Here is a 27,918-nt window from a genome sequence, read left to right as displayed (position 1 = left end):
CCAGTCTGGTCCCAGTCTATCTCTAGTCACGATTTTCTGCTTCATATCTCATACCCCTTTTTCCTGCTCAATCTCCCCTGACCCCAACACACCACCATACACACTTTATGTTCATACCTTTATTCTTGCTGCCTTTATTTTTGCTGTTCCCTTGGTCTGTAATAATCAGCCTCCTTTTATTTTCAGTGTGTTTACCTTGAGACAATTTAAATATCGCTTTTGCTGTGAAACCTCTGGGCACTTTTCTTCCCTTGTCTTCTATTCCCTGAACAGAATTAGCTTGTTTGATCTTTCTGCTTGTATAGCTCCTTGTTCATACCCCTAGCTTGACACAGTTTTCTGGTTGCTTATTGATATATTTTCCTGCCTTTCTAGACTATGAGTTCCTGGAGGGCAGGAATCACATGTACCTTTGTAGGTCCAGCACTTAATGGAACACCTTTTTAAGACTAGGACCTAATATTTTATAAATTGAATAAACAACTCACTTTAGCCTTGTCATCAGTGGGGTCAAAGGCAAATTATTGGGCCACTGCAGACTTTAATCAGGGGATCCTAATGAAGAGCTTTGTGTATATGGAATCCAGGAAGCCTTTCTTCTATGCTGAAGTTCTCTCTCAGGACCTTCCTAATCCCCCAGCTCTCAAATCCTTACCCCTTCTCTCACCACCTCAACTTTAAACTCTGACTGCCAGTTCCTGTAAACCTGACTGGAACGTTTCTGTCTTGAGAGTAGTTATCCAAGGCTTTGGGTGAGGAGACTCTGCCTTCCTGCCTGATCCTTACCTTGCTCTCCTCTGGAGGAGAGTCTCCTAAGACACTCCTGACACAAGAAACTATTTTACCTTCAACTCCTCCCCTCAGTCCCAGACTTACTGATCTGGGAGCTGGTGAAGGAAGATAGTTGTAACTAAGTACAACATTCCACCTCACTGGACTCCCAAAAGGACCCAGGAGGGGATGGGCAGCTATCCAGCAGCCTCTAAGCCCTGGTCATTCCTCTAGCTGCTGCTTCACACTACTGGAGCTTTCACCCTCTCATGCAGCCTCCCTGGGAGAAAGCCTCCAGAATCAAAGAGTACTCAGGCCCTCAGCCCTGATCTAAGCCAGACCATCCCCAGAAAGGGTTTCCAGGCAGCCACCAGGGGAACAGAAGGTTAGGAAAACGGAACCAGTCTCCTCTGGCTCTAATTCTTATGGGAGGCAGCTGCTCTGTAGTTTCCCTTATTCTGATCAGTAATCTGGTGGAGTTGGACACCTCCTGTCTCTCGACTGCAGCACAAGCTATAGACCTCTCTCCTTACATCTCCATGCTGACATTCCCTCTACATACCCTGTGCCCTCTCTCCACATTTTACAGTTTGTGCAGCTTAATAGATATTGGAGATGTACTATGGATATTAGTCATCAGAGGATGCCCTTTCTGCCCCCTCACTATGTCCCCGAGTTTCTCCTATGTCTGCTGACCTCTGGTGGTGATAGTTTGAACTGTATCTTTTTCTAGTTAGTGGCCTGCTCACAGGTATTGATGCACATTTTCTCAATCTGTATTTTCTTTCCGGCATCATGGCATAAGTGCAAAGAACAGGGCCTGGGCTTTAGAGTCAGACTTAACAAGGTCCAAATCCTAGCTGTGCTATTTCCTAGCAGAGTGACCTTGGGCAAGTTACCTAAATTCAGCTTTCTTACCTATAAAGTGAAAATAATGATAACTAGCTCAATGGGAGAATTAGATGAGATGATTGTAAAATTCAGAGCCCTAGCTGTGCCCTAGCACGTAGGTGGTCAATAAAAGTTTGTTACCTTTTCAATAATGGTGATGTGTTTAGTGTGTGACTCAATGTGATTTTTAAAAAATTTTGATGACAGGGCTTCCCTGGGGGCACAGTGGTTGAGAGTCCGTCCGCCTGCCAATGCAGGGGACGTGGGTTCGTGCCCCGGTCCGGGAAGATCCCACATGCCGTGAAGCGGCTGGGCCCGTGAGCCATGGCCGCTGAGCCTGCGGGTCCGGAGTCTGTGCTCCACAACGGGAGAGGCCACGACAGTGAGAGGCCCGCGTATCGCAAAACAAAAAATTTTGATGACATAAAATTTACCAACATACCTATTTTCAATGTGATTTTTTAAAAACTCTGAGTAATTTTATACAACCGCTTTTCTGACTCTTGAGTTTGGAAAATGAGGTCAACTCTAGTATAGGCTGTGAAGCCTCTTTGTGCCCAGGGAACTGCAGATCTGAGCCCGGAAAATAAGGGCTAGAAAGGCTCTTGGGCACAGCTGAATGGGTCTGAGCACTTGACCTCTCTTTGGTTTCCAGCCTGGGAAGGGCTGACAGGATCCAGCATTTTGTCCTAGGGTCAGCAAAGGGCAGAGGTTTGAAATTAGGCATTGCTGGGTTCTCAGCGGGACCACTAAGGCGCCCTCCTCCCACTTTACAGAGGAAAGAGGAGGTGGCTGAAGAGAGGAAGACGTGAGATTGGTTCTCTGCTGCTCCCTCTCTCTCCCTGCTTCTCCCCACACCCATCCTCTCCCCCTCAGCAGCCGTCTCCCCCACAGAGACTGGGAAGAGGGAGGGGGCGGAGTTGGGGACTGAAGGATCAGAAGCCCCACGGTGCCCGCATCTGAAGGAAGCTCTGGCCAGGGGCAGCTGTGTTGGCTCATGCTCCCCACCTCCCACTGCAAGATGCTGGGGATTCTGGGGCTTTGGGCACTGCTTCCCACAGCTGTGCAAGGTAAGTGTCTACAGGGGGGAGCAGGGTCCTTCCACCTACCCATTAAAGGAGGGGGCACTTGAAGCAGCAGCCACGCCTTTGGAAGAGTGGTGATGGGGTGGGCAAGTGAAGGTGATGGGTACAGCTATGGGTCCCCTTGGTGGGGGTCAGGTTCCAGGCCTCTGCTGACCCTGTTTCCTCCTGTGGCTTTACGAGGCTGGCCCTGGGATATAAAACATGTTTTGTCTCTCTTTGGCTGCTGTTTTTGCCCCTGCATTCACTCTCATCTCGAACCCTCCCCTCTCCTTACCCTGGGCCGCAGCACCCCCAGGCAGGCGGACCTGTGTGTTCTTTGAGGCCCCTGGAGTGCGGGGAAGCACCAAGAATCTGGGGAAGCTGCTAGATGCAGGACCAGGGCCCCCCAGGGTTATCCGCTGCCTCTACAGCCGCTGCTGCTTTGGGATCTGGAACCTGACCCAAGACCAGGCACAGGTGGAGATGCAAGGTGAGTGGCATAGCACATGGCAGGCGATAGCCAGTGGGGGAGAGAGGCACATCCTGCGGGGGGCGGGGGTGGCAGCTGAGGAGAGGAGTAGAAAGGGAATGCGTGGAGGGAAAGAAAAGCCCGTAAGAGATGGAAGGGACGCCTCTGATAGAGAAGGGACCCCCTCCGTGTTCCCAGACCCCGTTATGCTCACTCGTACCCTCTTTCTCTCTCTTCTCTCTCTCTCTCTCTCTCTCTCTCTCTCTCTCTCTCTCTCTCTCTCTCGCCCCCTTTCTCTCCTCTTCTCCCAATCCCATCCCATCAGGATGCCGAGACAGTGATGAGCCAGGCTGTGAGTCCCCCCACTGTGATCCGAGCCCCCGAGCCCATCCTAGTCCCAGCTTTACTCTCTTCACCTGCTCCTGTGGCACTGACTTCTGCAATGCCAATTACAGCCATCTGCCTCGTCTGGGGAGCCCTGGGACACCTGGTTCCCAGGGTCCCAAGGCCATCCCAGGTAGCCACCCAGGATGCTGGAGCCAGGTGGGGGCTGGAGCCCAGGTTAGAATGAGAGGTAGAACCAGGGCCAATTCTCACCCTACCCCCCATCCCAAGCGTTCCTCCTCCTGGCCTTGAGAAGTTGGTTGCCCTGGTGACTGGGAGATAAAGGGGCTTGTGACCAGGGTGGGGGCGGGTGGAGAAGCAACTTCTCTGAGGAGCGGGAGAGGAGCAGAGAGCACGATTTGGGGCAGGGCTCATCCAGCCCGCGTTCTTGCTTTAACGTCCAGGCGAGTCCATCTGGACGGCACTGGTGCTGCTGGGGCTGCTCCTTCTCCTGCTGCTGCTGAGCAACATCATCTTGGGTACTAATCTGCCCCACCCCTCCCTTGTGACCCCAACACACTGTCCCAGCGCCCTGACCCCCATCACTTCCCATAAAGCCCCCTTCCCAGTCTCCATACCCATGCACCCCGGCCCTAAGGCTCTTCTCTGCCTCAGCCCTGCTACAACGGAAGGCCTGCCCAGTGCACGGTGGGCCAGAGCCAGGGCCAGAGCCGGAGCCAGAGCCACACTCAGGCAGGGACTGGAGTGCCGAGCTGCCGGAGCTGCCCGAGCTGTGCTTCTCCCAGGTGCCCGGGGAGGGTGGGCGGCGGGCTCCTCTGGGCGCTCTCGGAGGGTGTGCTGGGGAGGAAGCCTGGCTCTTCTCCTAGCTGGGGCCCACACCCAGCACCATGTCCTCACCAGGTAATCCGGGAAGGAGGTCACGCAGTGGTGTGGGCCGGGCGGCTGCAAGGCAAGCTGGTAGCCATCAAGGCCTTCCCCCTGAGGGCTGTGGCCCAGTTCCAAGCTGAGAGAGCGTTGTACGGGCTGCCGGGCCTACGGCATGACCACATTGTCCGCTTGATCACCGCCAGCAGGGGCAGCCCTGGTCCCCTGCCCTGTGGGCCCCTGCTGGTACTGGAACTACACCCCAAGGTGAGTGCTGAGGAGTGCATGTGTGTGTGTGTGCCTGTGTGTGGGAAGGTGTCGGGGCGGGGGTGCTGTGTCCACGCTTATTCTTTTGCTTTATTCTTATTGTTTAGATTTCCTTTTCTGTAGAACATTAAAAGTGATTTGTATTGTTTTTACCTTTTATTATTATAAGCAGTACTTGCTAACGTTTTTGACTTACATTGACAAGAAAAGGGAGAAATCAAAACAATTCGTATTCCCAACCTCAAGGAAAACCATTGTTAAAGAATTACCTCCAGGCATTCAACTAATGTTTATGAACTATATGTCGCACTTCCTGTGCTAGGAAAAACACACCCAGTCCCTGCCTTTCCAGATTTTATAGAGTAGTAGGGAAGCAGAAATGGATCAAGCAAACACAAAAAGATGTGTAAAATGTCAAGTGCGTTAAGTGCGGAAAGAAAAGGTATTACAAGAGGGACTTCCCTGGTGGCGCAGTGGGTAAGAGTCTGCGCTCCCAATGCAGGGGGCCTGGGTTCGATCCCTGGCCAGGGAACTAGATCCCTGTGTACTGCAAATAAGAATCTTCATGCCACAAGTAAGAAGTCCCGTGCTGCAGCTAAGGAGCCCGCAAGATGCAGCTAAAGGAGCCCACCTGCCACAACTAAGACCCGGTGCAACCAAATAAGTAAATATTAAAAAAAAAAAAAAAAGTAAAGGTACTATAAGAGAGGATGAAGAGGAATCGGTAGGCAGGGGCCAGACCACACTGGCCTTGTGGGCCTGCTAAGGACGTGGGACTTTATCAGCACCTGTAATTCCTTCACCTCTGAAATCTTGAATTCTGGCAAGTCCCTTCTTTGACCAATGTACCTCACTGCCTAGCTCGAAAATCACTGCTTTATTAGTTTTGTTTGTTTGTTTACCTTTCCTGGCACACTGAAAGTGCTCAGTAATGTTTGCAGAATGAGGGACTCTATTGCTCCTTTCCCTCCAATTCCCAGTTGCTCCCTGCCAGCTGCTCTCCTACCCAACGGCTCTCCCCATCCGCGCTCGGCTACAGGGTGACACCTCAGGCCAGGTGGTTCGCGAGGGTGCTCCGCCTAACCCGCTCTGCCTCTTCTGTTTCTGTCTTTACCCCAAGTCCTGTGAGGCAGTATGAGGTGGCTAAAGGTGAGTGATGCTGGAGTCAGACTGCTGAGGGTCAAGCTCTGCTACTCTCTTGCCCAGGGAGTTCCAGCAAACTCCTTATCTGTAAAACAGGAGTGACAGGAGTACCTACCTCCCAGGGTTGTAGTGAGGGCTACAGGAGGCCTGGCACGCCGTTAAGTGCTCCGGACACTTGAACTAGAGCTACTGTTTTTCCTGTCAATCCAACTGATGCATGTGCTCACTCCTCCACTGCCTGCTGCCTTGCCCTGGGTGTGTCGGTGTGTAAGTCTGCTGGGAGATGCAGGGGGATCAATTGATCTCTGCTCCCTGGGCTGGATCAGCCACCTCCAGCTTTGTGTGTCCCTCTCTTCTCTCTGCTTCTCCCCAGGGTTCCCTGTGCCACTACTTGGCCCAGCACACCAGTGACTGGGGAAGTTCCCTGCGGATGGCACTGTCCCTGGCTCAGGGCCTGGCGTTTCTCCATGAGGAACGCTGGCAGGATGGTGGGTGAGCTGGGGGGCAGGAAGCCATGGGAGTCAGGAGCCACACCGCTGTTTCTGATTTTCCCTTAGCTTGGAGGGGAAGGATTGGGTCAAAAAGAGAGAGGAAGAAGATTCATGTCCCTTCAACCTGGCTTCTCCCACAGGTCAATATAAACCAGGTATCGCCCACCGGGATCTGAGCAGCCAGAATGTGCTCATTCGGGACGATGGGTCATGCGCCATTGGAGACCTGGGCCTCGCCTTGGTGCTCCCTGGCCTTGCCCAGCCCCCAACCTGGGCTCCTACTCAACCCCGAGGCCCAGCTGCCATCATGGAGGTCAGTACTCTGGATAAGGGTGAGCCCCAGGATGCTGGTGGTGGTGCTGATGAAGATGTGACAACAGTGCGGCAGCACCTATAGCACGTGGGACGTTGCTGAGTCTAGCTGGGGGGTTGTTGCGTGGACCATTGTGTGGTGAGGAGTGCCGTGGTGATGATTGTTGGCCCTCCATGCCTTGCTGTCTAGGCTGGCACCCAGAGGTACATGGCACCGGAGCTCTTGGACAAGACTCTGGACCTACAGGACTGGGGCACGGCCCTCCGGCGAGCTGATGTTTACTCTCTGGCTCTGCTCCTGTGGGAGATCATGAGCCGCTGCCCAGATTTGAGACCCGGTAAGGTTGGATGTGACAGTGGCCTCACTCCCCTCATGCCCCACCCACCCATTCCAGACCCATCTACCTCCCGACCCAGGAGGCTCTTCCCTTCTTCCTCTTGGCCATTCCGCAAGAAGGCACCCCCTCGGGTTAGCTGACACCCCCTGTGCCTCTTCCCAGACAGCAGAACACCACCCTTCCAACTGGCCTATGAGGCAGAACTGGGTAGCACCCCTACCACCTGTGAGCTGTGGACCTTGGCAGTGGAGGAGAGAAGGCGCCCTCACATCCCATCCACCTGGTGCTGCTTTGCCACAGTAAGAGGCCACAGGCTGGTGGGCTGGGGACCTGCAGAGTCCTGGCACGGGCTTCAAGGACTTGTCCACCAGGACCAGCCCACCTACTCCTATCCCCTCTCATCTCCCACCCTCCTGGCTCATGTTCAGCTGGAGCAGGGCAAACTTGCTCTGAACCTCAGTTCATCCCCTTCCACCGTAAGTCTCACACAGCCCATTCCTGAGTCACACCCCTTCCTCTTGCTCAGTCTTGCTTTGTTCTTCTCTCTTCTCTCCATCATCAGTTTGCCCTGTTCCTCAGTTCCTTCCTCCAGGAAGCCCTCCTTGGCTTTGCTTCTGCCCTGAGCTCTGCCCCCAAGATGGCTCCTCTCCTAGTACACTGGAGCCCAACATTTAATCCAATAATTCCTCATTTTGTCCTACACATCTGTGTTTCTGCCATGACCCAATAAAAGCCAGAACTAAGTATAAAGGGTTAAAACAGTGGCCTAATAGTGAAATTTCAGGGTTTCTGAGGAAAATAGTTTCCTAACAGGAAGCCCATTCTTCTGCTACCTGATCTGAAGTTTCCCACTGCACAAGTGTCTGTTGGGTTAGATAACAAAGGCCCAGGCATTGTTTGTAGAAGACCCTGATTGCCTGAGAGGAAGGAGAGTAATTTCCCATCAGCACGGTAAGCCATTAATTAACCTGAATTAGCTCCTCAGAGGAAAAGGTGGACTCTTTGGAGAGAACCTGTCTCATAGGGAACAAGATGCAAAGGGCTGGATTTCAGTGAAGGGGAGGAAGAAGGCTCCAGGAAGGATCAGAAGAAGAGTGTTGAGAACAGGGCCATGATAGATACCTTTTAACCCTGGGGCCACTCATGGGGCCACTCAGGATCCTGGGGTAAAGCCTGCCTCCTGGTCATTCTTCCCAGGACCCTGGTGGCCTGAGAGAACTCCTGGAGGACTGCTGGGATGCAGACCCAGAAGCACGGCTGACAGCTGAGTGTGTACAGCAGCGCCTGGCTTCCCTGGCCCTTCCTCAGGAGGCCCACCCCTTCCCACAGGGCTGTCCACATGGCTGCCCAGAAGACCGTCTCTCCAGTCCTCCTCCCTGCCATTCTCCCTCGTAGGCCTCAGCTGGGTGTCTGCCACTTGAGTGTTCAGCAAGGCCCTTGTTCCAGAAATCCTCAACCTGCCTGTACCAGTTCTCATGTGTAAATATGCAGTTTATGTAGAGTCGGTGTACATGGAAACATAAATATGGTGATCAGATGCCTGTCTGCTCTGCCTCGCCACGGCCTTTCCTACTTGTCAAATGCTTGGATGGATCCTTCCCTGGGTATCCAATCCACTGCTTCTGAACAGTGACTGGTGTGGGGAGGGGTGTGCACAGGAAAGAGATAAAGTCAGCTTCCCTGACTCTATGTCCTGGTCCTGAGGCCTTCCTCCCTTCCAGTGATCCTGCATTCCTGTCTCTCTCCTTTTCCTTCTCTTTCATAAGCCCTTATTTGGTGGGATCTCACACTGGCACTGGGAAAAGGATGAGAAAGATGAAATTGCTGCTCTGAAACTGCTCCGAGATCCACAGCTCATTTTGTTGGCCACCCATACAGTGTCCTGGGGCAGTATCCTCTCCTGAGGCTTGAGTGGGGAGGCCTCACAGAGCACAGGATGCTTGAGATGTGTCTTGAAGACCAGGAGTTTTCCAGGAGTGTTGGAGCAGTAGCGCATTTCTGGCCCAGTGAGCTGTACTGTCATGTGGTGCAGTAAGAAACTGCAAGGAGGACTTCCCTGGTGGCACAGGGGTTAAGAATCCACCTGCCAATGCGGGGGATAGGGGTTCAATCCCTGGTCCGGGAAGATCCCACATGCCACAGAGCAACAAAGCCCGTGTACCACAACTACTGAAGCCCATGTGCCTAGAGCCCGTGCTCTGCAACAAAGAGAAACCACCGCACCGCAACGAAGAATAGCCCCTGCTCGCTGCAACCAGAGAAAGCCCACGCGCAGCAACAAAGACCCAACGCAGCCAAAAAAAAAAAAAGATCTTAAGGGAATTGAGGGAATGCAGGAACAAAGGAAAAGCTGTCAAGAAACAATAGTTCAGGGATAAAACAGAGTCCTAATTCCTCCTCAAGGGGTATATATAACAATCTGGTAAGTTCTGCAGGCTCCCACCAAGGTGGAGAATGGAATGAAGATGTTCACCTTTTCTGACACTCATGACTTCAATCAACTAAAGCTGGACTCTGTCAACCTTTGCCCCACTTCTATGCTGAATTTTCCTCTGCTCAAGCCCCTTCATGAATATGCATGTACCCTTAGCTTAAAAATTCCCCAATTTTGCTGTTCAGGGAAACACTGCTTTGGGACAGATTCCCAGTGTTCTCCTTACTTGCTGCAAGCAATAAATCCTTCCATCTTCTTCCTTCTTCTTTAGCTTGGTTGTGTCTTTTGGCTTGACACCTACCAAGAGGTGAACCCAGTTTTCAGGTAACAAGAGGTCATTCTCTCAACCACTACACTGTACTAAGTGAACTGTCCTATCTAGGGTCAATGTCTCCTCATGTAAACTTGAACCCCTCTTTTCCTGGTCACAGGAAATTTGCTCCTTCAGTTATCCCTTCTTTCTCCAGCAAAAGCATTTTTTCTCTCTACTGGATTATTCACATCAGTTTACAAACATGATTTAAACTCTCCCATCTTAAAAAGCCCTTCCCAGACTGCCCATCCTCTTTTTTTTTTCGCCCATTCTCTTATGATTACTGCTCCATTTCTCTGCTTCTTGTTTACCAACACTCCTTGGAAGAATTGCTTTTATTTACTGCCTCCACCTTCTCACGTTTCGTTCTCTTCTCAATTCGTTGCAGGCAAAATTTCAGCCCTAGAATGTAATTAAAACCACTCTTAGGGCTTCCCTGGTGGCGCAGTGGTTGAGAGTCCGCCTGCCGATGCAGGGGACACGGGTTCGAGCCCTGGTCCGGGAAGATCCCACATGCCGTGGAGCAACTAGGCCCGTGAGCCACAACTACTGAGCCTGCGCGTCTGGAGCCTGTGCTCCGCAACAAGAGAGGCCGTGATAGTGAGAGGCCCGCGCGCCGCGATGAAGAGTGGCCCCTGCTTGCCACAACTAGAGAAAGCCCTCGCACAGAAACGAAGACCCAACACAGCAAAAAAATAAAATAAATTAATTAGTAAACTCCTACCCCCAACATCTTAAAAAAAAACCAAAAACCACTCTTAAAAAGTTCACTATTCTTGGGACTTCCCTGGTGACGCAGTGGTTAAGAATCCACCTGCCAATGCAGGGGACACGGGTTCGATCCCTGGTCCGGGAAGACCCCACATGCCGCGAAGCAACTAAGCCCCGCAAGCCACAACTACTGAGCCCGCATGCCGCAGCTACTGAAGCCCACACACCTAGAGCCCCCATGCTCCACAACAGGAGAAGCCACCGCAGTGAGAAGCCCGTGCACTGCAACGAAGAGTAGGCCCTGATCGCTGCAGCTAGAGAAAACCCACGCGCAGCAACGAAGACCCAACGCAGCCAAAATAAATAAATAAACGAATAAATAAATTTATTTTTAAAAGTTCACTATTCGTGCAAAATCCAATGGCCAGTTCTCAGTCTGCATCCTACATAATTTATCAGCAGCATTTGAACATTTGATAGTTCCCTCCTTGAATCTTTTCTTCACACTTTCCTCTGATTTTCCACTTCCTCACTGAAGAAGGGGAAAATCTGTATCCTTTCTTATCCTTTGCTCATTCCTCTTCTCTTGCCAGTTTCTAAATATTGGCAGGCCTGAGGCCACGGGCTGGGCCCTCTTTTCTACTCTGGCTACCCCTGCTCCCTGGCTGAGCTTATCTGGCTCCTTGAATTTTAAAAAATTTTTATTTGTTAAAAATATTTATTTATTTATTTTTGGCGGTGTCAGGTCTTAGTTGTGGCACACGGGCTCTTTGTTGCAGTGCGAGGGCTTCCCTCTAGTTGTGGCACGTGGGCTCCAGAGTGCTTGGGCTCAGTAGTTGCGGCACATGGGCTCTCTAGTTGTGGTGCACAGGTTCTGTAGTTGTGGCACATGGGCTCCAGAGTGCATGGGCTCCAGAGCATGCAGACTTTCTAGTTGTGGCGCATGGGCTCAGTAGTTGTGGCGTGCGGGCTTAGTTGCTCCACAGCATGTGGGTTCTTAGTTCCCCGACCAGAAATTGAACCTGTGTCCCCTGCATTGGAAAGTGGATTCTTAACCACCGGACCACCAGGGAAGTCCCTATCTGGCTCCTTTATTTGTTTATTTATTTATTTACTTATTTTTATTGGAGTATAATTGCTTTACAATGTTGTGTTAGTTTCTGCTGTACAATGAAGTGAATCAGCTTTATGTATACCTATATCCCCTCCCTCTTGGACCTCCCTCCCACACCCCCATCCCACCCATCTAGGTCATCACAGAGCACTGAGCTGAGCTTCCTGTGCTTTATAGCATGTTCCCACTAGCTATTTTACGCATGGTAGTGTATATATGTCAATCCTAATCTCCTAATTTGTCCCACCCTCTCCTTTCCCCGCCGTGTCCACATGTCCATTCTCTATGTCTGCGTCTCTATTCCCGCCCTGCAAATAGGTTCATCTGTACCATTTTTCTAGATTCCACATATATGCATTAATATACGATATTTGTTTTTCTCTTTCTGGCTTACTGGCTCCTTTAGATACCTTGATAACTCTCGATTTTTTTCTCTTCAGACAAGACCTCTCCCTGAGCGCCAGACTGCCAAATCCAACTGCCTTCTTAACACTTCCACTTGGATATCTGATAGCCATCCTAAACTTAACTTTGTCCAAAAGTACTCACATCTGCTCCTCCCCCATCTTATTTCAGTAAATGACACAACTATTTCCTAGTTGCTCAATATTCTTGGGTTCATCCTTCATTTCTCTGTTTCTTTCACCTCTACCTCCAGTCCAAATCTGCTAAGCTCTACCTTAAAAAAAAATACCTGGTAAATCAACTATACTTCAATTAAAAAAAAAAAAAATACCCAGAGTCTGACCCCTCCTGATCATCTCTACAACTTCCATCCAAGCCACCACCATTCCTTCTCTGGAATACAGTAGTAGCCTCCTAACTGGGTTCTCTGCTTCCACTTTAACCATTTCTCCCTATTTTGCTCTTTCACCACACAGTAGCCAGAATAATAATAATAATTACTATTATTATTATTTTACCATTTTAACCACTTTTAAGCGTACAGTACAGTGACATTAAATACATTCACTCTGTTGTGCAACTGTGATCATCGTCCTCCAGAACTTTTTCATCTTTTTAAACTTAAATTCTTTGCCTATTAAACAATCAATCTCCATTCCCCACTGCCTCCAGTCCCTGCTGATTACTTTCCGTCTCTATGAATTTGACTACTCTAGGTACTTCATATAAGTGGAATCATACAGCATTTGTCTTTTTGTGCCTGGCTTAATTCACTCAGCATAATATCTTCAAGGTTCATCCATAGTGTAGCATGTGTCAGACTCTCCTTCCTTTTTAGGGCTGAATACTATTCCATTGTATGCATATACCACATTTTGTTTATCCATTCATCTGTTGATGGACATTTGGGTTGTTTCCATCTTTGGGCTGTTATGAATAATGCTTCTATAAACATTGGTTTACAGAATGACTTTTTTAAAATGAAAATCAGATCATGTCATTCCTCTGCTCATAACCCTCCAGAGGCTTCCATTCACACTTAGAATAAAATCTAAACTCTTTCCCATGGCTTACAAGGATCTGTAAATACTGGCACCACAGCTCCTCCCCTTATTTCAATTAATTTTTCTACATAGTACACATCACTATCTGACATTTTATTATATATTTATTTATATTCTGCCTCTCCCACCAAGTTATTACCTCGATGAAGGCAAGGATTTTTTCTCTGTGTTTTCACTCTATCCCTAGTGCTTAGAACAGTACCTGGATAGATTGAGAAATATTTGTTGAATGAATGAATGACAGAAGCATGGTAAATCATTAATGATTTCATGAATCAGAGAAATGAGCTTTACAAGCATTATTTAAATGCTTTTTAAATAATCTGCGTTTAGGGAATTCCCTGACAGTCAAGTGGTTAGGACTCTGTGCTTCCACAGCAGGGGTCACGGGTTCCATCCCTGGTCAGGGAACTAATATCCCACAAGCTGCTTGGAGTGGGAAAAAAAAAATAAATCTGAGTTTAAATCTGAGGAAGAATTTCCCAACTAGCAGGTAGGTGAAGAGAGGTATGGAGGATATTGGCAACCTATGAGGGTCCTGAAGAGAGGTTAAAATCATCCTAGTCTAACAGTAAAAGTTCTTAATATTAACAAGAATCATGATAGTAATACATGGTAGTATATAGTAAGTACTTATTATGTGACAGACACACGATTATCTCATCACAACCCTATGAGGTAGGTACCATTGCCGCTGTTTTACAAATGAGGGAATTGAGGTTAAATAACTTATTCAAGGTCACACAATAAGTGTCAAAGTCAGGATTTGAATCCAAGTCTCTCTAACTCCAGAACCACCTTGCTCTATTCCTCTTTGTCCATTTGTTCATTCATTCATTCATGTAGTTATTTATTTAACAGTGTATTCATTTATACCATCCTATGTACCAGGCACTGTGTGAACTGTTAAGTGTCCTTACTTTCAAGAAGCTTACAGTCTAATGTAGGAAGCTAACATTAAGTAATTACTGATTCATGTCTAATTATAAACTGAGATAGGTGTGCTAAAGGAAAGACAAGATTCGACTAGAGGCTGCAACAAAGGAGTTTTACCTGACGAGGGTGTCAAGGAGGCTTCCCTGAAGAAGTGATCCTGGAGCTGAGAGCTGATGAATGAGCAGGATTTAATTAGGCAAAGTGGAGAGAGATGGGGAGAGCATTCCAGGCTGCAGAAGCAGCAAGTGCAAAGGCCCTCCTGCAAATGGAACCAAGATCTTCTGGAGGGATGAAAGAAGCCTAGGGGCTGAAGAGCAGAAAGCCAGGGGTGAGTAGTATGAGAGGAGACCAGCAAGGTAGCAGGGCCAGACCACTGCAGACATTGCAGTAATAAGATTTTGAGTATTTTTTTGTTGGACAAGTTGGAGGAAACAGACACTCATGTATTGCTGGTGAGAATGTAAATAAATATAACCTCTATGGAGGGTAATTCATCAGTATCTATAAAAAAGTAAAAATATGTAAAATGACATATTTGTCAGGTTATTTGTTGCAGCATTGTTTTTAGTAGCAGAAGATGGAAAATAACACAAATATCTTTTGACTGGTTAAATTGATTATGGTACGTCATACAAAAGAATCAAATAGGGTTGTGAAAAAGACTGAAGACACACTGTGCTGACTGGTATGGAAACATCCCCAAGATATATTAAGTGGGGGGAAAGTTGCAAATTAAACTCTGCATAGTTTGCTGTTTGTATACTTAAAAGAGGGGATATAAATTTATATCAGTATTTGCTTGATTGTAATGAAGAAACTGTGGAAGTATATATAAGAAACCAGTTATGTGGTTGTGTGGGCTATGTGGGTTGGGGGAGGCTGGGTAAAGGAGAACAAGAGCGGGAGGGAGACTTTTCACTTTCTACCTCTTGGTCCTTTTTGGTTTTCAAAGCATGTGAACATATTACCTATTCAACAAAAATGAATACGTACATGTAAAAATACTTTCCACCTTTGTCTTAAGGATAATGCAAAGCCGTTGAAGAATCTTAAGCAGTAGGGTGATGTCACAGTTGGCTTTAGAAAACAATTTCTGAGGTGGGAGAATGAATTAGAAGAGGGCCAGAGTGGATGCTGACAGGACATTTAATGAAACACCACTTCGTACCCACTAGCATGGCTACACTAATAAAGACAGACAGCAACAAGTGCTGGTGCAGATGTGGGGTAATTGGAACACTTATACATTGCTGGTGGGGGTATAAAATGGTGTGGCTATTTTGGAAAGTAGTCTGGCAGTTCCTCAAAAAAGTTAAACATACAGTTACCGTATTACCTAGCAATTCCTCTCTTAAGTAAATACCCAACAGAATTGAAAACATATGGTGGTTGCACGCATCCCCACGCACCCTCACAGTCAGTGGATGAGCCGGGGCAGCAAGGCAGCCTCCTTACAGCTCTGTGGAGGACCTCGGGCCTCCCTACTGGAGCCGCTGGCAGGGGCCAGCCTTGCAGCGGTGTGTTCTAGGTCAATGGCTTCTAAGATTCCAGCTGGATTCACTGGACTAGGCAAATGGGGCATCCAATGGCAAAAAAACTCATGAAACATGGCTATCCGCTTGTTATTTATGATGTGTTCCCTGATGCATGCAAAGAATTTCTCGATGCAGGTATACAGGTAGTGTCTTCCCCAGCAGATGTAGCCAAAAAAGCTGACGGAATTATTACAGTGTTGCCCACCAGTATCAGTGCAATAGAAGCTCATTCTGGAGCAAATGGAATTCCAACAAAAGTGAAGAAAGGCTCACTATTAATAGACTCCAGTACTATTGATCCTACAGTTTCGAAAGAATTGGCCAAAAAGTTGAGAAAATGGGAGCAATTTTCATGGATGCCCCTGTTTCTGGTGGTGTGGGAGCTGCTCAGTCTGGGAACATAATGCTTATGGTGGGAGGAGTCACAGATGAATTTGCTGCTGCCCAAGAGTTGCTGGGGTACAAGGGCTCCAATGTGGTGCATTGGGAGCCCTTGGGACTGGGCAGGCTGTGAGGATCGGCTACAACACGCTGCTGGTATGGATGGTATGATTGGAACTGCTGATGCTATGAATCTGGGAATCAGGTTGGGGCTTGACCCAAAACCATTGGCTAAAATCCTATATGTGAGCTCAGGACAGCTTTGGTCAAGTGATACTTATAATCCCATACCTGGCATGATTCACGGAGTTCCCTTGCCTGATAACTATCAGGGTGGATTCAGAACAACACTCATGACTAAGGATCCGGGCTTAGCACAAGACTCTGTGGTTAGCACAAAGAGCCCAATCATTCTGGGCAGTCAAGCCCATCAGATCTACAGGATGATGTATGTGAAGGGCTACTCAGAAAAAGCCTGCTCATCTGTGTTCCAGTTTCTACAGAGGAGGAGACATTCTGAGTTTGCCCTTTGGCGGTGGACACTGTTGGAAACCAGAGTCTATCTTGGAACCTCCTTATAGCTTGCTCCACAAGTAAATGGGTCTGTCTGCTTTTGATTGTCTTGGTCACAGTAAACCCTGGGATTTTTCACCCATTTTTAACTGCTTATTCTTTTTTTTTTTTTTTTTTTTTTTTTTTTTGCGGTACGCGGGCCTCTCATTGTTGTGGCCTCTCCCGTTGCGGAGCGCAGGTTCCAGACGCGCAGGCCCCAGACGCGCAGGCCCAGCGGCCATGGCTCACGGGCCCAGCCGCTCCACGGCATGTGGGATCCTCCCGGACCGGGGCACGAAGCCGTGTCCCCTGCATCGGCAGGCGGACTCTCGACCACTGTGCCACCAGGGAAGCCCTTTTTTTTTTTTAATCCATTTAGCAAACATATAATATCTGAAATTTTTTTTTCTGTTAGCTTCTGATGGTCCCTGCTAACTAGCTGACTGACCTTTTTCAAAAATTTGATCCCTGAGCATCTTTAACTAAATAGTTGCATATTTCAACCAGGATATTATTTACTCCAACTTACAAATAAAACCACATTTTTTTTAAAAGGATAAAACATATTTTAGGGGAACAAAAATAAACTGGTGTGAAGAAAGGACTTATAGAAAAGGGAAGTATAGTGAATTACTACCTGTGTCCCTCAGAAAGTTTGTCCTGTTAACCAAGTGGTGGTATTCTTGCATTACTGAGGTTACTAATTTATTTTCTAGGAGTTGATAAAGCAAGAGAACGCCTTGCTGCATGGTATATAATTTGGACTCTGTTACATTTATCTTGGTGTGTCTCTCTTGTAACAACTCCCAATACTCAGCGAACTTGTTTTTTATATTTTTGTTTCCTTGTACATTCTTTTTTTTTTTTTTAGCAATTTTATTTATTTATTTATTTTTGGCTGTGTTGGTTTTTCGTTGCTGCATGGGCTTTCTCTAGTTGCAGTGAGTGGGAGCTACTCTTCATTGCGGCACCCAGGCTTCTCATTGAGGTGGCTTCTGTTGTTGCGGAGCACGGGCTCTAGGCGCACAGGCTTCAGTAGTTGTGGCTTGTGGGCTCTGCAGTTGTGGCTCGCAGGCTCTAGAGCGCAGGCTCAGTAGTTGTGGTGCGCGGGCTTACTTGCTCTGCCGCATGTGGGATCTTCCCGGACCAGGGCTCGACACTGTGTCCCCTAGCATTGGACAGTGGATTCTTAACCACTGCGCCACCAGGGCAGTCCTCCTTGTACATTCTTACTACATGTTTTTTGACTTCAAAAAAATGACATTAAAAAAAAAAAGAATGACATCTTTAGAACTATTTCAGAGCCAAGGATGATATGTGTTTTAGGTAATTATTACATTATTCTAAATATAACCATATAATTTTGAATTCAAATACATTTCTATGCTGATAATAAAAAACACATATGGATGCACAAATTTGTACATGAATGTTCATAGCAGTGATATATATAATAGGCAAAACGTAAAAACAATTCAAATGTCCATCAGCTGATGAATGGATAAACTAAATGTGGTATATCCAAACAGTGGCATATTATTCAGTATTTCCTTCATAAAAAAGAACGAACTACTGATTCTTACTACAACATGGATGAACCCTGAAATATTATGCAAAGTGAAAGAAGCCAGTCACGATAGGCCACATGTTGTACAATTTTCCGTTTGTATAAAACAGGAGAATTTATAAATTGATTAGTGGTTGCTAAGGGCTTGGGCGGAATGGGGGAGAGGTAGGGAGAGGAATGAGGATTCACTACTAATGGGGTGTGGAATTATTTTAAGGGGGACAAAAAATGTTCTAAAATTAAATAATGGCAATGGTTGCACAAGCTCAGAATATGCTAAAAACTATTGAACTGTATCCTTTAAATGAGTGAATTGTATGGTATATGAACTATATTTCAATAAAGCTGCTTTAAAAAAGAAATAGTTTTAAATATTTAAATTCTAAGAGGCATCATGCCCATATAAACACATCAATAGTTTCTTTCAAACTCAATGATCTTACAAGGAAGAAGTAACTCAGATATAAATTGCGTTAAAAACAAAAACAGTGCCAGTCCCAATTCATCTCAAATATTTAGCACAAACCTGATATAAAAATATATCAATATGTACTATGGTTATGTAAAACATAATATTGTATGTCAACTGTATTTCAATAAAATATATATAACAAAAAAATTTTAATTAAAAAATTAAAAATTGGGACTTCCAGGCTTCCCTGGTGGTGCAATGGTTGAGAGTCCGCCTGCCGTTGCAGGGGACACAGGTTCGTGCCCCGGTCCGGGAAGATCCCACATGCCGCGGAGCGGCTGGGCCCGTGAGCCATGGCCGCTGAGCCTGCGCGTCCGGAGCCAGTGCTCCGCAATGGGAGAGGCCACAGCAGTGAGAGGCCCGCGTACAGCAAAAAAAAAAAAAAAAAATTGGGACTTCCCTGGTGGTCCAGTTGTTGACTCTGTGCTCTCAATGCAGAGGGCCTGGGTTCATTCCCTGGTCAGGAAACTAGATCCCACATATCTCAACTAAGAGTCTACATGCTGCAGCTAAGAGTTCACATGCCGCAACTAAAGATCCCACATGCTACAATGAAGATCCCATGCACTGCAACTAAGACCCAGTGCAACCAAATAAATAAATAAATATCTAAAAAAATAAAAAATCTATCAAAAATTTTAGTTCAAGATGACAAACTCAGTATAAAATTTATCTTCAGATTTTTTGTAGCTCACAAATTTGGGATGTAATGTTTTCATTATGGTTGAGTTCAAAGTATTTAATTTCCATCATGTATTATACTTTGACCCAAAGTTATTTGCAAGACTTTTTTTTTAACTTCCAAATGTATGTTTGTGTTGCTGAATGCACACAAGCTCCTGTGCCTGACGCACAGTGAGGCCAAACCAGAACATTGGAGTTTGGAGCAGAGAAAGGTTTATTGCAGGACTGAGCAAGGAGAACCAGTGGTTTGTGCTCAAAAGACCCAAATTTTTTGATGTTTTTCAGGGAGGAGTTTTTATAGGCAAAGTTTGGGGCGAGGCCTGCAGGACATGTGACTTTCTTCTAATTGGTTGGTGGTGAGGTAACTGAGATGGTATTCCAGGAATCTTGTGCTCAGCTGGAATTTACCATCCTCCAACTGGGTGGGGGTCTTAGTTTTCACAGAATAACTCAAAAATATATTGTTACGTATATCCCTTTGTTACAGATGAGGGTTCTTGGCCTCCCTAATCAATAGAAATTGATCAGAGGTCAGACAAGAAATTCAGGCAAGACTTTACTGGGGTCCCTGCTACAGCAGGGGGGAGCAAGAATGTACAACAGGTTCCCTCTCTGGCTCGCTCCCTGAGGGGTGGGTGGTGAGCTTGTTCCTTATGTGGGGTGAGGGTAGGGGTGTGTCCAGGGGTCGGGTTGGAGGGGTGGCTTAGGTGTTTTGCCCACCCCTTAGGTGGTGGTGTGTGCAGGGGGCATGCGCAGTACCCTGCATTTGCTGCAGGCTCTTCAAAAGTGGCAGTTGGGTTTTTGGTCTCTTTTGTATCTTTTGTCCAGAATTTGCCCCAACTGTGCATGCACATTATTTTTAGTCCCGTACAGTCTCTTTGTATTTTGTTGCTCGAGGAGAGGTGGGTCCAGGTGCAAAAACTGCAGCACTGCAGCAAAGGGTCCCAGGTCCCAGCCTGTCTCACCTTCAGGAGAAACCAGGACCCTGCTTTATTGATGCACTATTGTTTTTTGACTGTTCACCCTTTGTTTCTGCATTCCCTCCCTTCCCTAATTAGCAACTGTTTGAATCTGCCCTTTGGAACTCAGGGAAGGTCTAGGAGGCTAAACCCTTTTTCCTACAAACTAGAAAAGGGGACACCGAAAGACTTTTGTACCCGTGAGGGCCCCACAGGGTCCTGCTCGGTTTCATTTGTATTTATATTTTATGTTGAGGTCAAAGAATACAGTATATAATACACAATTCTCTGAAATTTGAATTATATTAGTTGAGACCAATTTTTAAAAATGTTTTATGTATGCTTAAGAAGGATAAGTATTTTTAAATTTTGGGTGTATGGTTCTATATATATTCATTAAATCAAGCTTGTTAATTGTGTTATTAAAAAAAATAGAGGCCATTGCTGCAATCCAGTTGAGAGATGATGGTAGGCTGGGAGCAGAGACGATGGAGAGAAGTGTAGTGATTCTAGATTTATTTGGGAAACAAAACGGACCCTTCCTGAAGTTGGAAGCAGATGCGGGGGAAAGGTGAAGGAAAGAGAGAGCCATCAGGACGACTTCTTGGTTTCTGGTTTATGCAATTTGACAGATGGCGGAGCTATGCAATTGAGATAGAGAATCCTAGGAGAGATTAGAAATCTCTGTATTTTCCCCAAGAATGTTTTCTTATTTCCTGTGGGGACTAAGAGGGAGGCCGCAATATTGAGGCTTGGGGTGAGATTTAGCAGCTCTCCGCCCTTCCTTAAGCGCTCCATCCATATATATATATATATATATATATATATATATATATGTCTGTATACTGCTTATCACAGTATATTCATATTACAAGGTGTGGCGCCCACTGGACTAAGGGCTCAGAGGTCAAGGGTTGAGTTTCCCCAAGGCACTCAAGGACTTCGCCCAGAAACGGGCCCCGCCCTCTCCTAGCCGGTTTCTCCTAGCCCCGCCCCCAGGAATTTCCGGCCCGCCCGCTCCTCTGTACTGCCGCGTCCTGAAGCGCCTGGCTCCGCCCCTACCTCAAATGCTGCCTTCGAGCCTAGAGTGATTGACGACTATGTTCTCCAATCGTAATGCTGAATGACCACATAGTACCAATCAGGCGGTAGCAGAGGCGGATGCTGAAGCTTAAAGTGGGAGGGTGACCAGGAAGTGAGAGTGGAGGCTGAAAGGAGGAGTCCGCCCAAGCAGTGGGGTAGAGGTGACTGGACGCCTGGATTCCTCAGTTTCCTCCTTCTTCCATTCCTGGGTGAGGGGGTCCCTTCGCAGCTGGGAGCCAGGATCTGTATTTGCCTTTTTTAATGTGGGAGGGGGTATGTCTAGCCATGTAAGTGTTTGAGAATCTTTCCTGAGCCGCCTACCTCCTTTCGCCTCAAGGCAGGTCCTTTTCTTAGCCTGGGGTGGGGGTCCTGTCCCCCGTCACTCTTCTCCGGGAGCGGTTAAGTTGTTTAAGATCCCTTCGCAGCTTATAGGTGGCTAAAGTCTTCCGGACTCGGTCTCTGAGTGATGGGGATAGCGAGATTCGCGGAGTCTGCCCCTCTCCGGAGGACTTAGAAACCTCCAGCCGCGGCCAGAGCTAGTGGAAGGTGGAGGGGCCCTGGGAGCAAGGTTCCTGTGGTTAGGGAACTAGGAATAGAATAGGTGTTGGGGGCGAAGGAACGGGTGGAAAGAAACATTTCTTCTGTGGAGGTCTTGGTAGTTCTCTGAGAGGCTGTTGCGGAGCGGGAGGCGTTGGAGTTGAGCTTGGTCTCTAAAACCCCTGCCCATTTCTGGGCCGTCAGCTTCTTGCCTTCATTTGTTTCTCCTCAGGCTGGAAGAAATAGCTGAACATGTGGAATCCCAATGCCGGTAGGTGTTTGGGGGATCTCCTTTCTTGCTCCAACCCCTTTTCAGAAGGGCCACAACAGAAGGTTTCTGTGTCAGTTTCTCCTCCACCTCTCCCCGAACCCGCAAAAGCAAAGTCCTCAGTCCATAGCTGACCGATGTTCTCATCCTTCCCTAGAGTTCACTGCCTCCCTTTCTCCCCCACCCTGCCAGGGACGTTACCTTTTATCTCTCTTACGTAAGTTTGTCTCCCCTACCCTCCATTTTCTTTCCTCACCTTTCTGTTTGCCTTTAACTATTGAGTGAGAAACGAAATCCTCTTCTTTTTGTTGTTGTTTGTTGTCAGAGGTTCTGGGCAGTTCTAATCTTAATTGATTCTTTGCTTCTTCCACCAGGGCAGCAAGGGCCATATCCACACCCCCCTAACGTCGGGTACCCTGGAGGTTGCAATCCTGCCCATCCACCACCTGCCACCCCTACCTTTCCTCCAGGCCCCTTTCCCACTCCCCCAGGAGCACCCCAGGGGAATCCAGCCTTTCCCCCTGGTGGGCCCTGTCACCCTGTGCCACCGGGGTATCCAGGATGCCAACCCTCAGGTCCCTACCCCCCTCCATACCCACCACCTGCCCCTGGCATGTGTCCTGTGAATCCATTGGCTCCTGGCATGGTAGGACCAGGAATGATGATTGACAAGAAGATGCAAAAGAAAATGAGAAAAGCTCATAAAAAGAAGCAGAAACACCACAAACATGGCAAGGTCAGTGCCCTCTGGATCCTGGCTAGTAAGGGGTGCCCCCTCAGAGGGACTAGAGAGGCAGTGGGTGGGCAAGGAAGGAGGATTCGAAGTCTGAGGACATGGGGCAGCGATTGTGTAAAGGATTCCCACTGGGAAGAATCTGATAATCTTGATAATCTTGAGAAGAATTATTAGGCTAATTAGGTCTTCTATCTGGGAGGGGCTAGGCTGAGCCTTAGAATGGATATCAGAATCAAAAGCCTTTCTAATTTGCCTTTCTCTTCCCGGAATTCCACCCCTCCCCACCCCATGTTTGTTTTAGCAGGTTGGACACACCCACTGAGGTGGTCAAATGTCAAGCAATAGAGTCAGTCCTTTGACAAAGCAAAATCTTATATAATAATTAACAGATAATAATCTGGCCCTAGTTCCTGGAGTTTCTTTCTCTCCTTCAGTATTCTCAGGGTGTTGTGGTAATTACGTGGGCCTTATTGTCCTACTGTCTGGCAGGGAAACAGGACAAGAGCAGTCAGTGACTCTCAGCCTCAAATAAAGCCCTGAGTTTCATGCTCAGCCCCAAGGCTAAGTATCCTGTATGCTCACTGCTGAAGGAAATCCTTGCTTTTGCTGTTTAAGGGACAGTCTGGTTCAAGACTCCTGACCTTCTTAGAAAGCAAAGGGCACTTGGGTGGAGATGTAGGGCACCAAAGAATGTCCCATGGAGTGATCAGAGTTCATCTGGGTCTGATGATATCTCCTTTCCCTTTTCCCCTTGTAGCATTCCAGAGGAGTGTTAATTAGCAAGGGTAAAAGTAGCTCTCAGGACAATTCTGGAAGTGTTGAACCAACCTCGATCTTGAGGAGGCCTTAATTTACATTTTTCTGCCTAGCATTTATTTGCCTTATGGCTTTGGGTGCTAATCCTAGTTCTGGATCTTTGGTAGAAGTCTGAGGAGAAGGAAAGGTGAGATTGAATGGAGAGACTAAAAAATGTTTTTTATGACAGTTGTTGATGGGAGTATGCATGTGTAGAACCTTGACTAGGACTCTCCCAGCTTTCTCTCCCGCCTTCCTCACTTTCTCCCAGTTGGGACTTAGGAAGAAGTAGAGACAGATGCACACACAGCTGCTGATTCTACTCACTTTTCTTAGACTCATAGCCACTAGGAATGTCCATGCAGCTAATCATTATTATAAGGTAGCAGCTGTTTCCCTGCACTGTACTATGCTTGTGCCTATAATTTATTCCTTGCCTAGGCATTGGCTTAGGTAAAGAAAATTGGAAATTTGCTCCAAATGCAATAACTTCTGTGCAGTGATTTAGGATGGTTTCATCCATTCCTGTATGCTCACTGCTGAAGGAAATCCTTGTTTTTGCTGTTTAAGGGACAGTCTGGTTCAAGACTCCTGACCTTCTTAGAAAGCAAAGGGCACTTGGGTGGAGGTGTAGGGCACCAAAGAATGTCCCATGGAGTGATCAAAGTTCATCTGGGTCTGATGGTATCTCCTTTCCCCTTTCCCCTTGCAGCATTCCTCCTCCTCCTCCTCTTCCAGCAGTGACTCTGACTGAACACAGGGCCTGGACCCTTCCCTCAAGTCTCTCCAGTTCTGCTCTCCCATCAAGCTTCAGATGCCATCTTGTACTGGGGGAAATTAGCCCTTGTGTCCCTCCCCCCGCCACCCCTGCAATCTAAGCCTCACTCTGCTGTTCAACCCTAACTGGCTAGGGAAAATGGGAAAAGAATTGCCATGGGTTAGCAAAGGCCATCTTCCCACTGCTTGGATAGAACTTTTAGCTGGTGAATTTTGCAGGAGAACTATTTTTTGAAAATGGTGAGATTTGAGCTAAATGCTGCAGACAAGTCTAAGATCTGTAAAATGTGATTTCTTTACTTTCTTTTGTAATACTCATGATTGGGGAGATGCTGTGGAAATTTAATTATGGAAAGGAAAAAGCAACCTGTACCTTTCTTGTAATTGTGGCATGCTTGGATGATTTAGTGGCAAATAAACATTTCCCAGCAGGCGGTTTATTGATTGCACTCACTACAAGGCTGCTGGGAAGTGGAGTCCATTTGGCTGATGAGCTCTGACTGCCATTTTGGAAACTGATCTCTACTCCTTAGCTCAGGATGCTATCTCAGGTCCTCCTCTCACTCTCCAACTCTCAGTCCAAATAAAGCTGTTTCTCCTGGTCTCTGTTCACCTGTGCCATTACCGTGGTTGGGTCTAGCACATTCTACTACTTTCGCCTTCCACGGACCCTTTAAAGTGCATCAGTTTCATGGTAAGGAACCAGAGCGTCATCAGGAAGACAGCATACTGTCCTTACATGTCTCTAGTGGGAGGATCCTTCAGAATTGGTTCAGGCTTAGTGGAATGAATCTTTACTGTCTTCCATTTGATGAATGGATATAGGTCTTTAGCATAAGTTTTCATATCTGCTACCAAGGTTCTCAACCCTGGCTGCCCATCAGCTATCAGAGAGTGATTTAGGGCTTTGCCTGAAAGACTCTTGATAAGGATGGGGCCCGGCAAATCAGGATTTTTAAAACACTGTGGGTGATTCTGCTGGATAGCTAGAACTGAGGGCCACTGATTTACCAAGTGCCATACATGGTATTACACATCGGGTTCTCAAAGATCTGTTGAGTAGAGGAAAAAGACATCTAAGAGAACTAATTAGTACAGATGCTATAAAATGCCAGAGAGATATAAACCTAGAAATAATTGGGAAGTGAAGGAGTCGTCAAAGATGACTTCACAGGGAAAGTGACGTTTGACCTTTAGGGCTGTGAGTGGAGAAACATGAGTACACAAAAAAATGAAAGAATAGATCTACCAAGTGGATGGCAGAGAAGGACTGGGAAAGGCATGTGCTTAGGTACAGGGTCTAAAGCTCCATAGCATGTTTGGGAATCACAGGTATCCCAATGGAGCTAGATTAATTCCCTGGAAATTATTATTTAGGAAATACTGTGTTCTGGGTGTTGAGGTACAAAGATGAATAAGACAGTCCCTGCTCTTCATGGCCTGCAAGAGCTAAGGGAGCAGATAGATATGTGAATATGTGAATAGGTTATTATAATACAGTAAAAGGGACCACAACAGAGACAGGGATCAAGCAGTGGGGGAGCAAAGGAAGGAGTGACAGTGCCAGTGGGAAATGAGTGAGGTCCTGGCTGGGCCTCAGGATGCGTAGGAGGTTCCTAGTTGATAAATAACATCAGCTAACACCAAGCATTTATCATGTGCCAGGCACTAAGTGCTGTACATTTATAACTTGTGTTAATCTTCCCAGCAACTCTGTGAGGTAGGTACTCTGCTTCCATTTTGTGGAAGAAGAAAACTTAAGTCAGGATTCGAACTCGGGCAGTGTGGCTCCTGTGTCTATGCTTTTAACCCAGTGGATTTCAGGCAGAAGAAGCAGTTTTGCAGAGGCACAGAGTTGTAAAAAGGCGTGGGATGAAAGTTCAAGAATTCCTGAGCCTGAGATACCATATGGGAGCCTGAAAGCAGGAAATGAGGCTCTAGATGGGTCTAGAGGAAGGAGTGGACTTGAGAGATTTTACTGAGGTGGAACCCACAGGGCTTAGGGATTGAGTGTGGGGCTTGAACAGGGAAGGAGTGTTTTTAGTTGGCTGGATTGCATCTACCACTTGTCCCTGGGGTGAGTTATATGAAATAAATGCTTAAAATAAATATAGTAGAGCTAGCTTCTAATTTTATTAGGATATCCAAGACCAAGGCCTGTTTTCCAGTGTCCTGGATTTGGGGGCCATTCTAATGGTTTTTTCCCAATCATACTTCGTTTTTATTTACTCATCAGCTCTTCCTTTTCGAGGAGGAGAGGGAGATGTGGGCACAGGGAGATTGTGAGGTGAAAGAGAAACAGATGTTGACAAGCAAACCACAAATTAAGGAGAGATAATGAGAAGTGGCTCAAGGGGGAAAACACAAAGAGAAACAAAGAAATTAGGGAGAAAATTCACTGACCTCCTTCCCCAGTTTTAACCATGGACAGCCCAATTCCCCTTCCTGGCTTTTCTAAGTCACATGCACAACACCTTGCTGTTTTGCTATTGTTGTTTCTCAAAAGTCTATTAACTTTTTTTTTTTTATATTCCTACTAGCAATGTATGAGCAATCCATTTTTCCAAATCCTTGCCAGCATTTGGTGTTGTCACTAGTTTTTATTTTAGCCATTTTTATAAGTTTTTTTCTTTAATTAATTAATTTATTTTTGGCTGTGTTGGGTCTTCATTTCTGTGCGAGGGCTTTCTCTAGTTGCGGCGAGCAGGGGCCACTCCTCATCGCGGTGCACGGGCCTCTCACTGCTGTGGCCTCTCCCGTTGCGGAGCACAGGCTCCGGACGCGCAGGCTCAGCGGCCAGGGCTCACAGGCCCAGCCGCTCCGCGGCATGTGGGATCTTCCCAGACTGGGGTTCGAACCCGTGTCCCCTGCATTGGCAGGCGGATTCTCAACCACTGCGCCACCAGGGAAGCCCCTATTAACTTTTTGAAAGCTAAAAGTAATACATGTACTTGGGGGAAAATTGTAACATTTTTAATAGGATGCTCGGTGAAAAGTAAGGTTCTCTTCTCATCCCAGATTTCCAGCTTCCTCCCCAAAGGCAACCACGACTACCAAATTCTTTTGTAAATTTCCAGAGCTATTCTGAACATAGTTAAATATCCCCTCCCTTTCTATTTCTACTTTACATTGTTCCTATTGCCCCTACCCTGACTTTATATCAAATGGGAGCATAGTACAGGCCCTCTTTTGGACCTAACATTTTCCCATTTAATTATCTATTTTGGAGTTGATTCCATATCAGTATGTGTATGTGTGTGTGTGTGGATAACATTGTTTTAACAGCATTTCATTCAACCAATCTTTTATTGCTGGAATTTTAGAATGTTTTCAACTTTGCTATACATTTAACTGCTGTGGGGAGCGTTTTGGTACATATATCTTTGCCAGAGGTTGAAAAATTGGATGCTTACAGCTATATCTGGCCATGGACTTTTTTTTTTTTTGAGGGACCACTCTCTGTGTTAATTATCAGACATTTTCAATAAAGTTTCAGATTTCAAGCTGGAAACTCTAGCACCACTGCGCCACCAGGGAAGTCCCCCTGTTGCCTTTCATTAGGCCAGTTACATTACTTGCCTGGCTCCCGAGAGCACTAGGTTGGTGCGCCGTGTTTTGTGCATCAGTATAAGACTCTAAA

The 27,918-nt window shown here is 46.9% G+C and overlaps 2 protein-coding genes and 1 pseudogene across 7 annotated transcripts; all 3 read left to right on the top strand.

The window, feature by feature from the left end:
- The first annotated feature begins 1,972 nt into the window (after positions 1-1,972).
- On the top strand, positions 1,973-21,974 carry AMHR2 (anti-Mullerian hormone receptor type 2). Of its 5 annotated transcripts, none has more exons than XM_060166041.1 (11): positions 1,973-2,732; positions 3,034-3,216; positions 3,521-3,712; positions 3,984-4,058; positions 4,195-4,325; positions 4,441-4,671; positions 6,188-6,302; positions 6,446-6,618; positions 6,808-6,955; positions 7,118-7,254; positions 21,935-21,974. In XM_060166041.1, the coding sequence occupies exons 1-11, from the start codon at positions 2,660-2,662 to the stop codon at positions 21,950-21,952; spliced, it is 1,476 nt and encodes a 491-aa protein (XP_060022024.1). In that variant the 5' UTR covers positions 1,973-2,659; the 3' UTR covers positions 21,953-21,974. The 5 variants fall into 5 exon arrangements, with proteins under 5 accessions (XP_060022024.1, XP_060022025.1, XP_060022022.1 ...); XM_060166042.1 differs by lacking the exon at positions 21,935-21,974 and adding an exon at positions 10,091-13,080; XM_060166039.1 differs by lacking the exon at positions 21,935-21,974 and adding an exon at positions 8,153-9,642.
- LOC132529502 (3-hydroxyisobutyrate dehydrogenase, mitochondrial-like) lies at positions 15,244-16,555 on the top strand (annotated as a pseudogene).
- Positions 21,275-24,888, top strand: PRR13 (proline rich 13). 2 transcript variants are annotated; one of them, XM_060166088.1, is made up of 4 exons: positions 21,275-21,374; positions 21,935-21,973; positions 22,345-22,706; positions 24,214-24,888. In XM_060166088.1, exons 2-4 carry the CDS (start codon positions 21,955-21,957, stop codon positions 24,253-24,255), a joined length of 423 nt encoding a protein of 140 aa, XP_060022071.1. In that variant the 5' UTR covers positions 21,275-21,374; positions 21,935-21,954; the 3' UTR covers positions 24,256-24,888. The 2 variants fall into 2 exon arrangements, with proteins under 2 accessions (XP_060022071.1, XP_060022072.1); XM_060166089.1 differs by having other exon boundaries at positions 21,373-21,452.
- The last annotated feature ends 3,030 nt before the right edge of the window (positions 24,889-27,918 follow it).

The sequence above is a fragment of the Lagenorhynchus albirostris genome, chromosome 11, assembly GCF_949774975.1.
Source record: "Lagenorhynchus albirostris chromosome 11, mLagAlb1.1, whole genome shotgun sequence".
NCBI lineage: Eukaryota > Metazoa > Chordata > Mammalia > Artiodactyla > Delphinidae > Lagenorhynchus > Lagenorhynchus albirostris.
Note: the sequence above shows the minus strand (reverse complement) of the source record. Positions and strands in the feature narration are given on the sequence as shown.

Excerpts from the sequence above, each read along its gene's own strand:
- AMHR2 (XM_060166039.1), top strand. The coding sequence starts at position 2,660 with ATGCTCCCCACCTCCCACTGCAAGATGCTGGGGATTCTGGGGCTTTGG. Across the intron at positions 3,713-3,983 it reads GGGTCCCAAGGCCATCCCAG|GCGAGTCCATCTGGACGGCA; the intron begins GTAGCCACCCAG and ends TTTAACGTCCAG. Across the intron at positions 6,619-6,807 it reads GCCCAGCTGCCATCATGGAG|GCTGGCACCCAGAGGTACAT; the intron begins GTCAGTACTCTG and ends CTTGCTGTCTAG.
- PRR13 (XM_060166088.1), top strand. Across the intron at positions 22,707-24,213 it reads AACACCACAAACATGGCAAG|CATTCCTCCTCCTCCTCCTC; the intron begins GTCAGTGCCCTC and ends TTCCCCTTGCAG.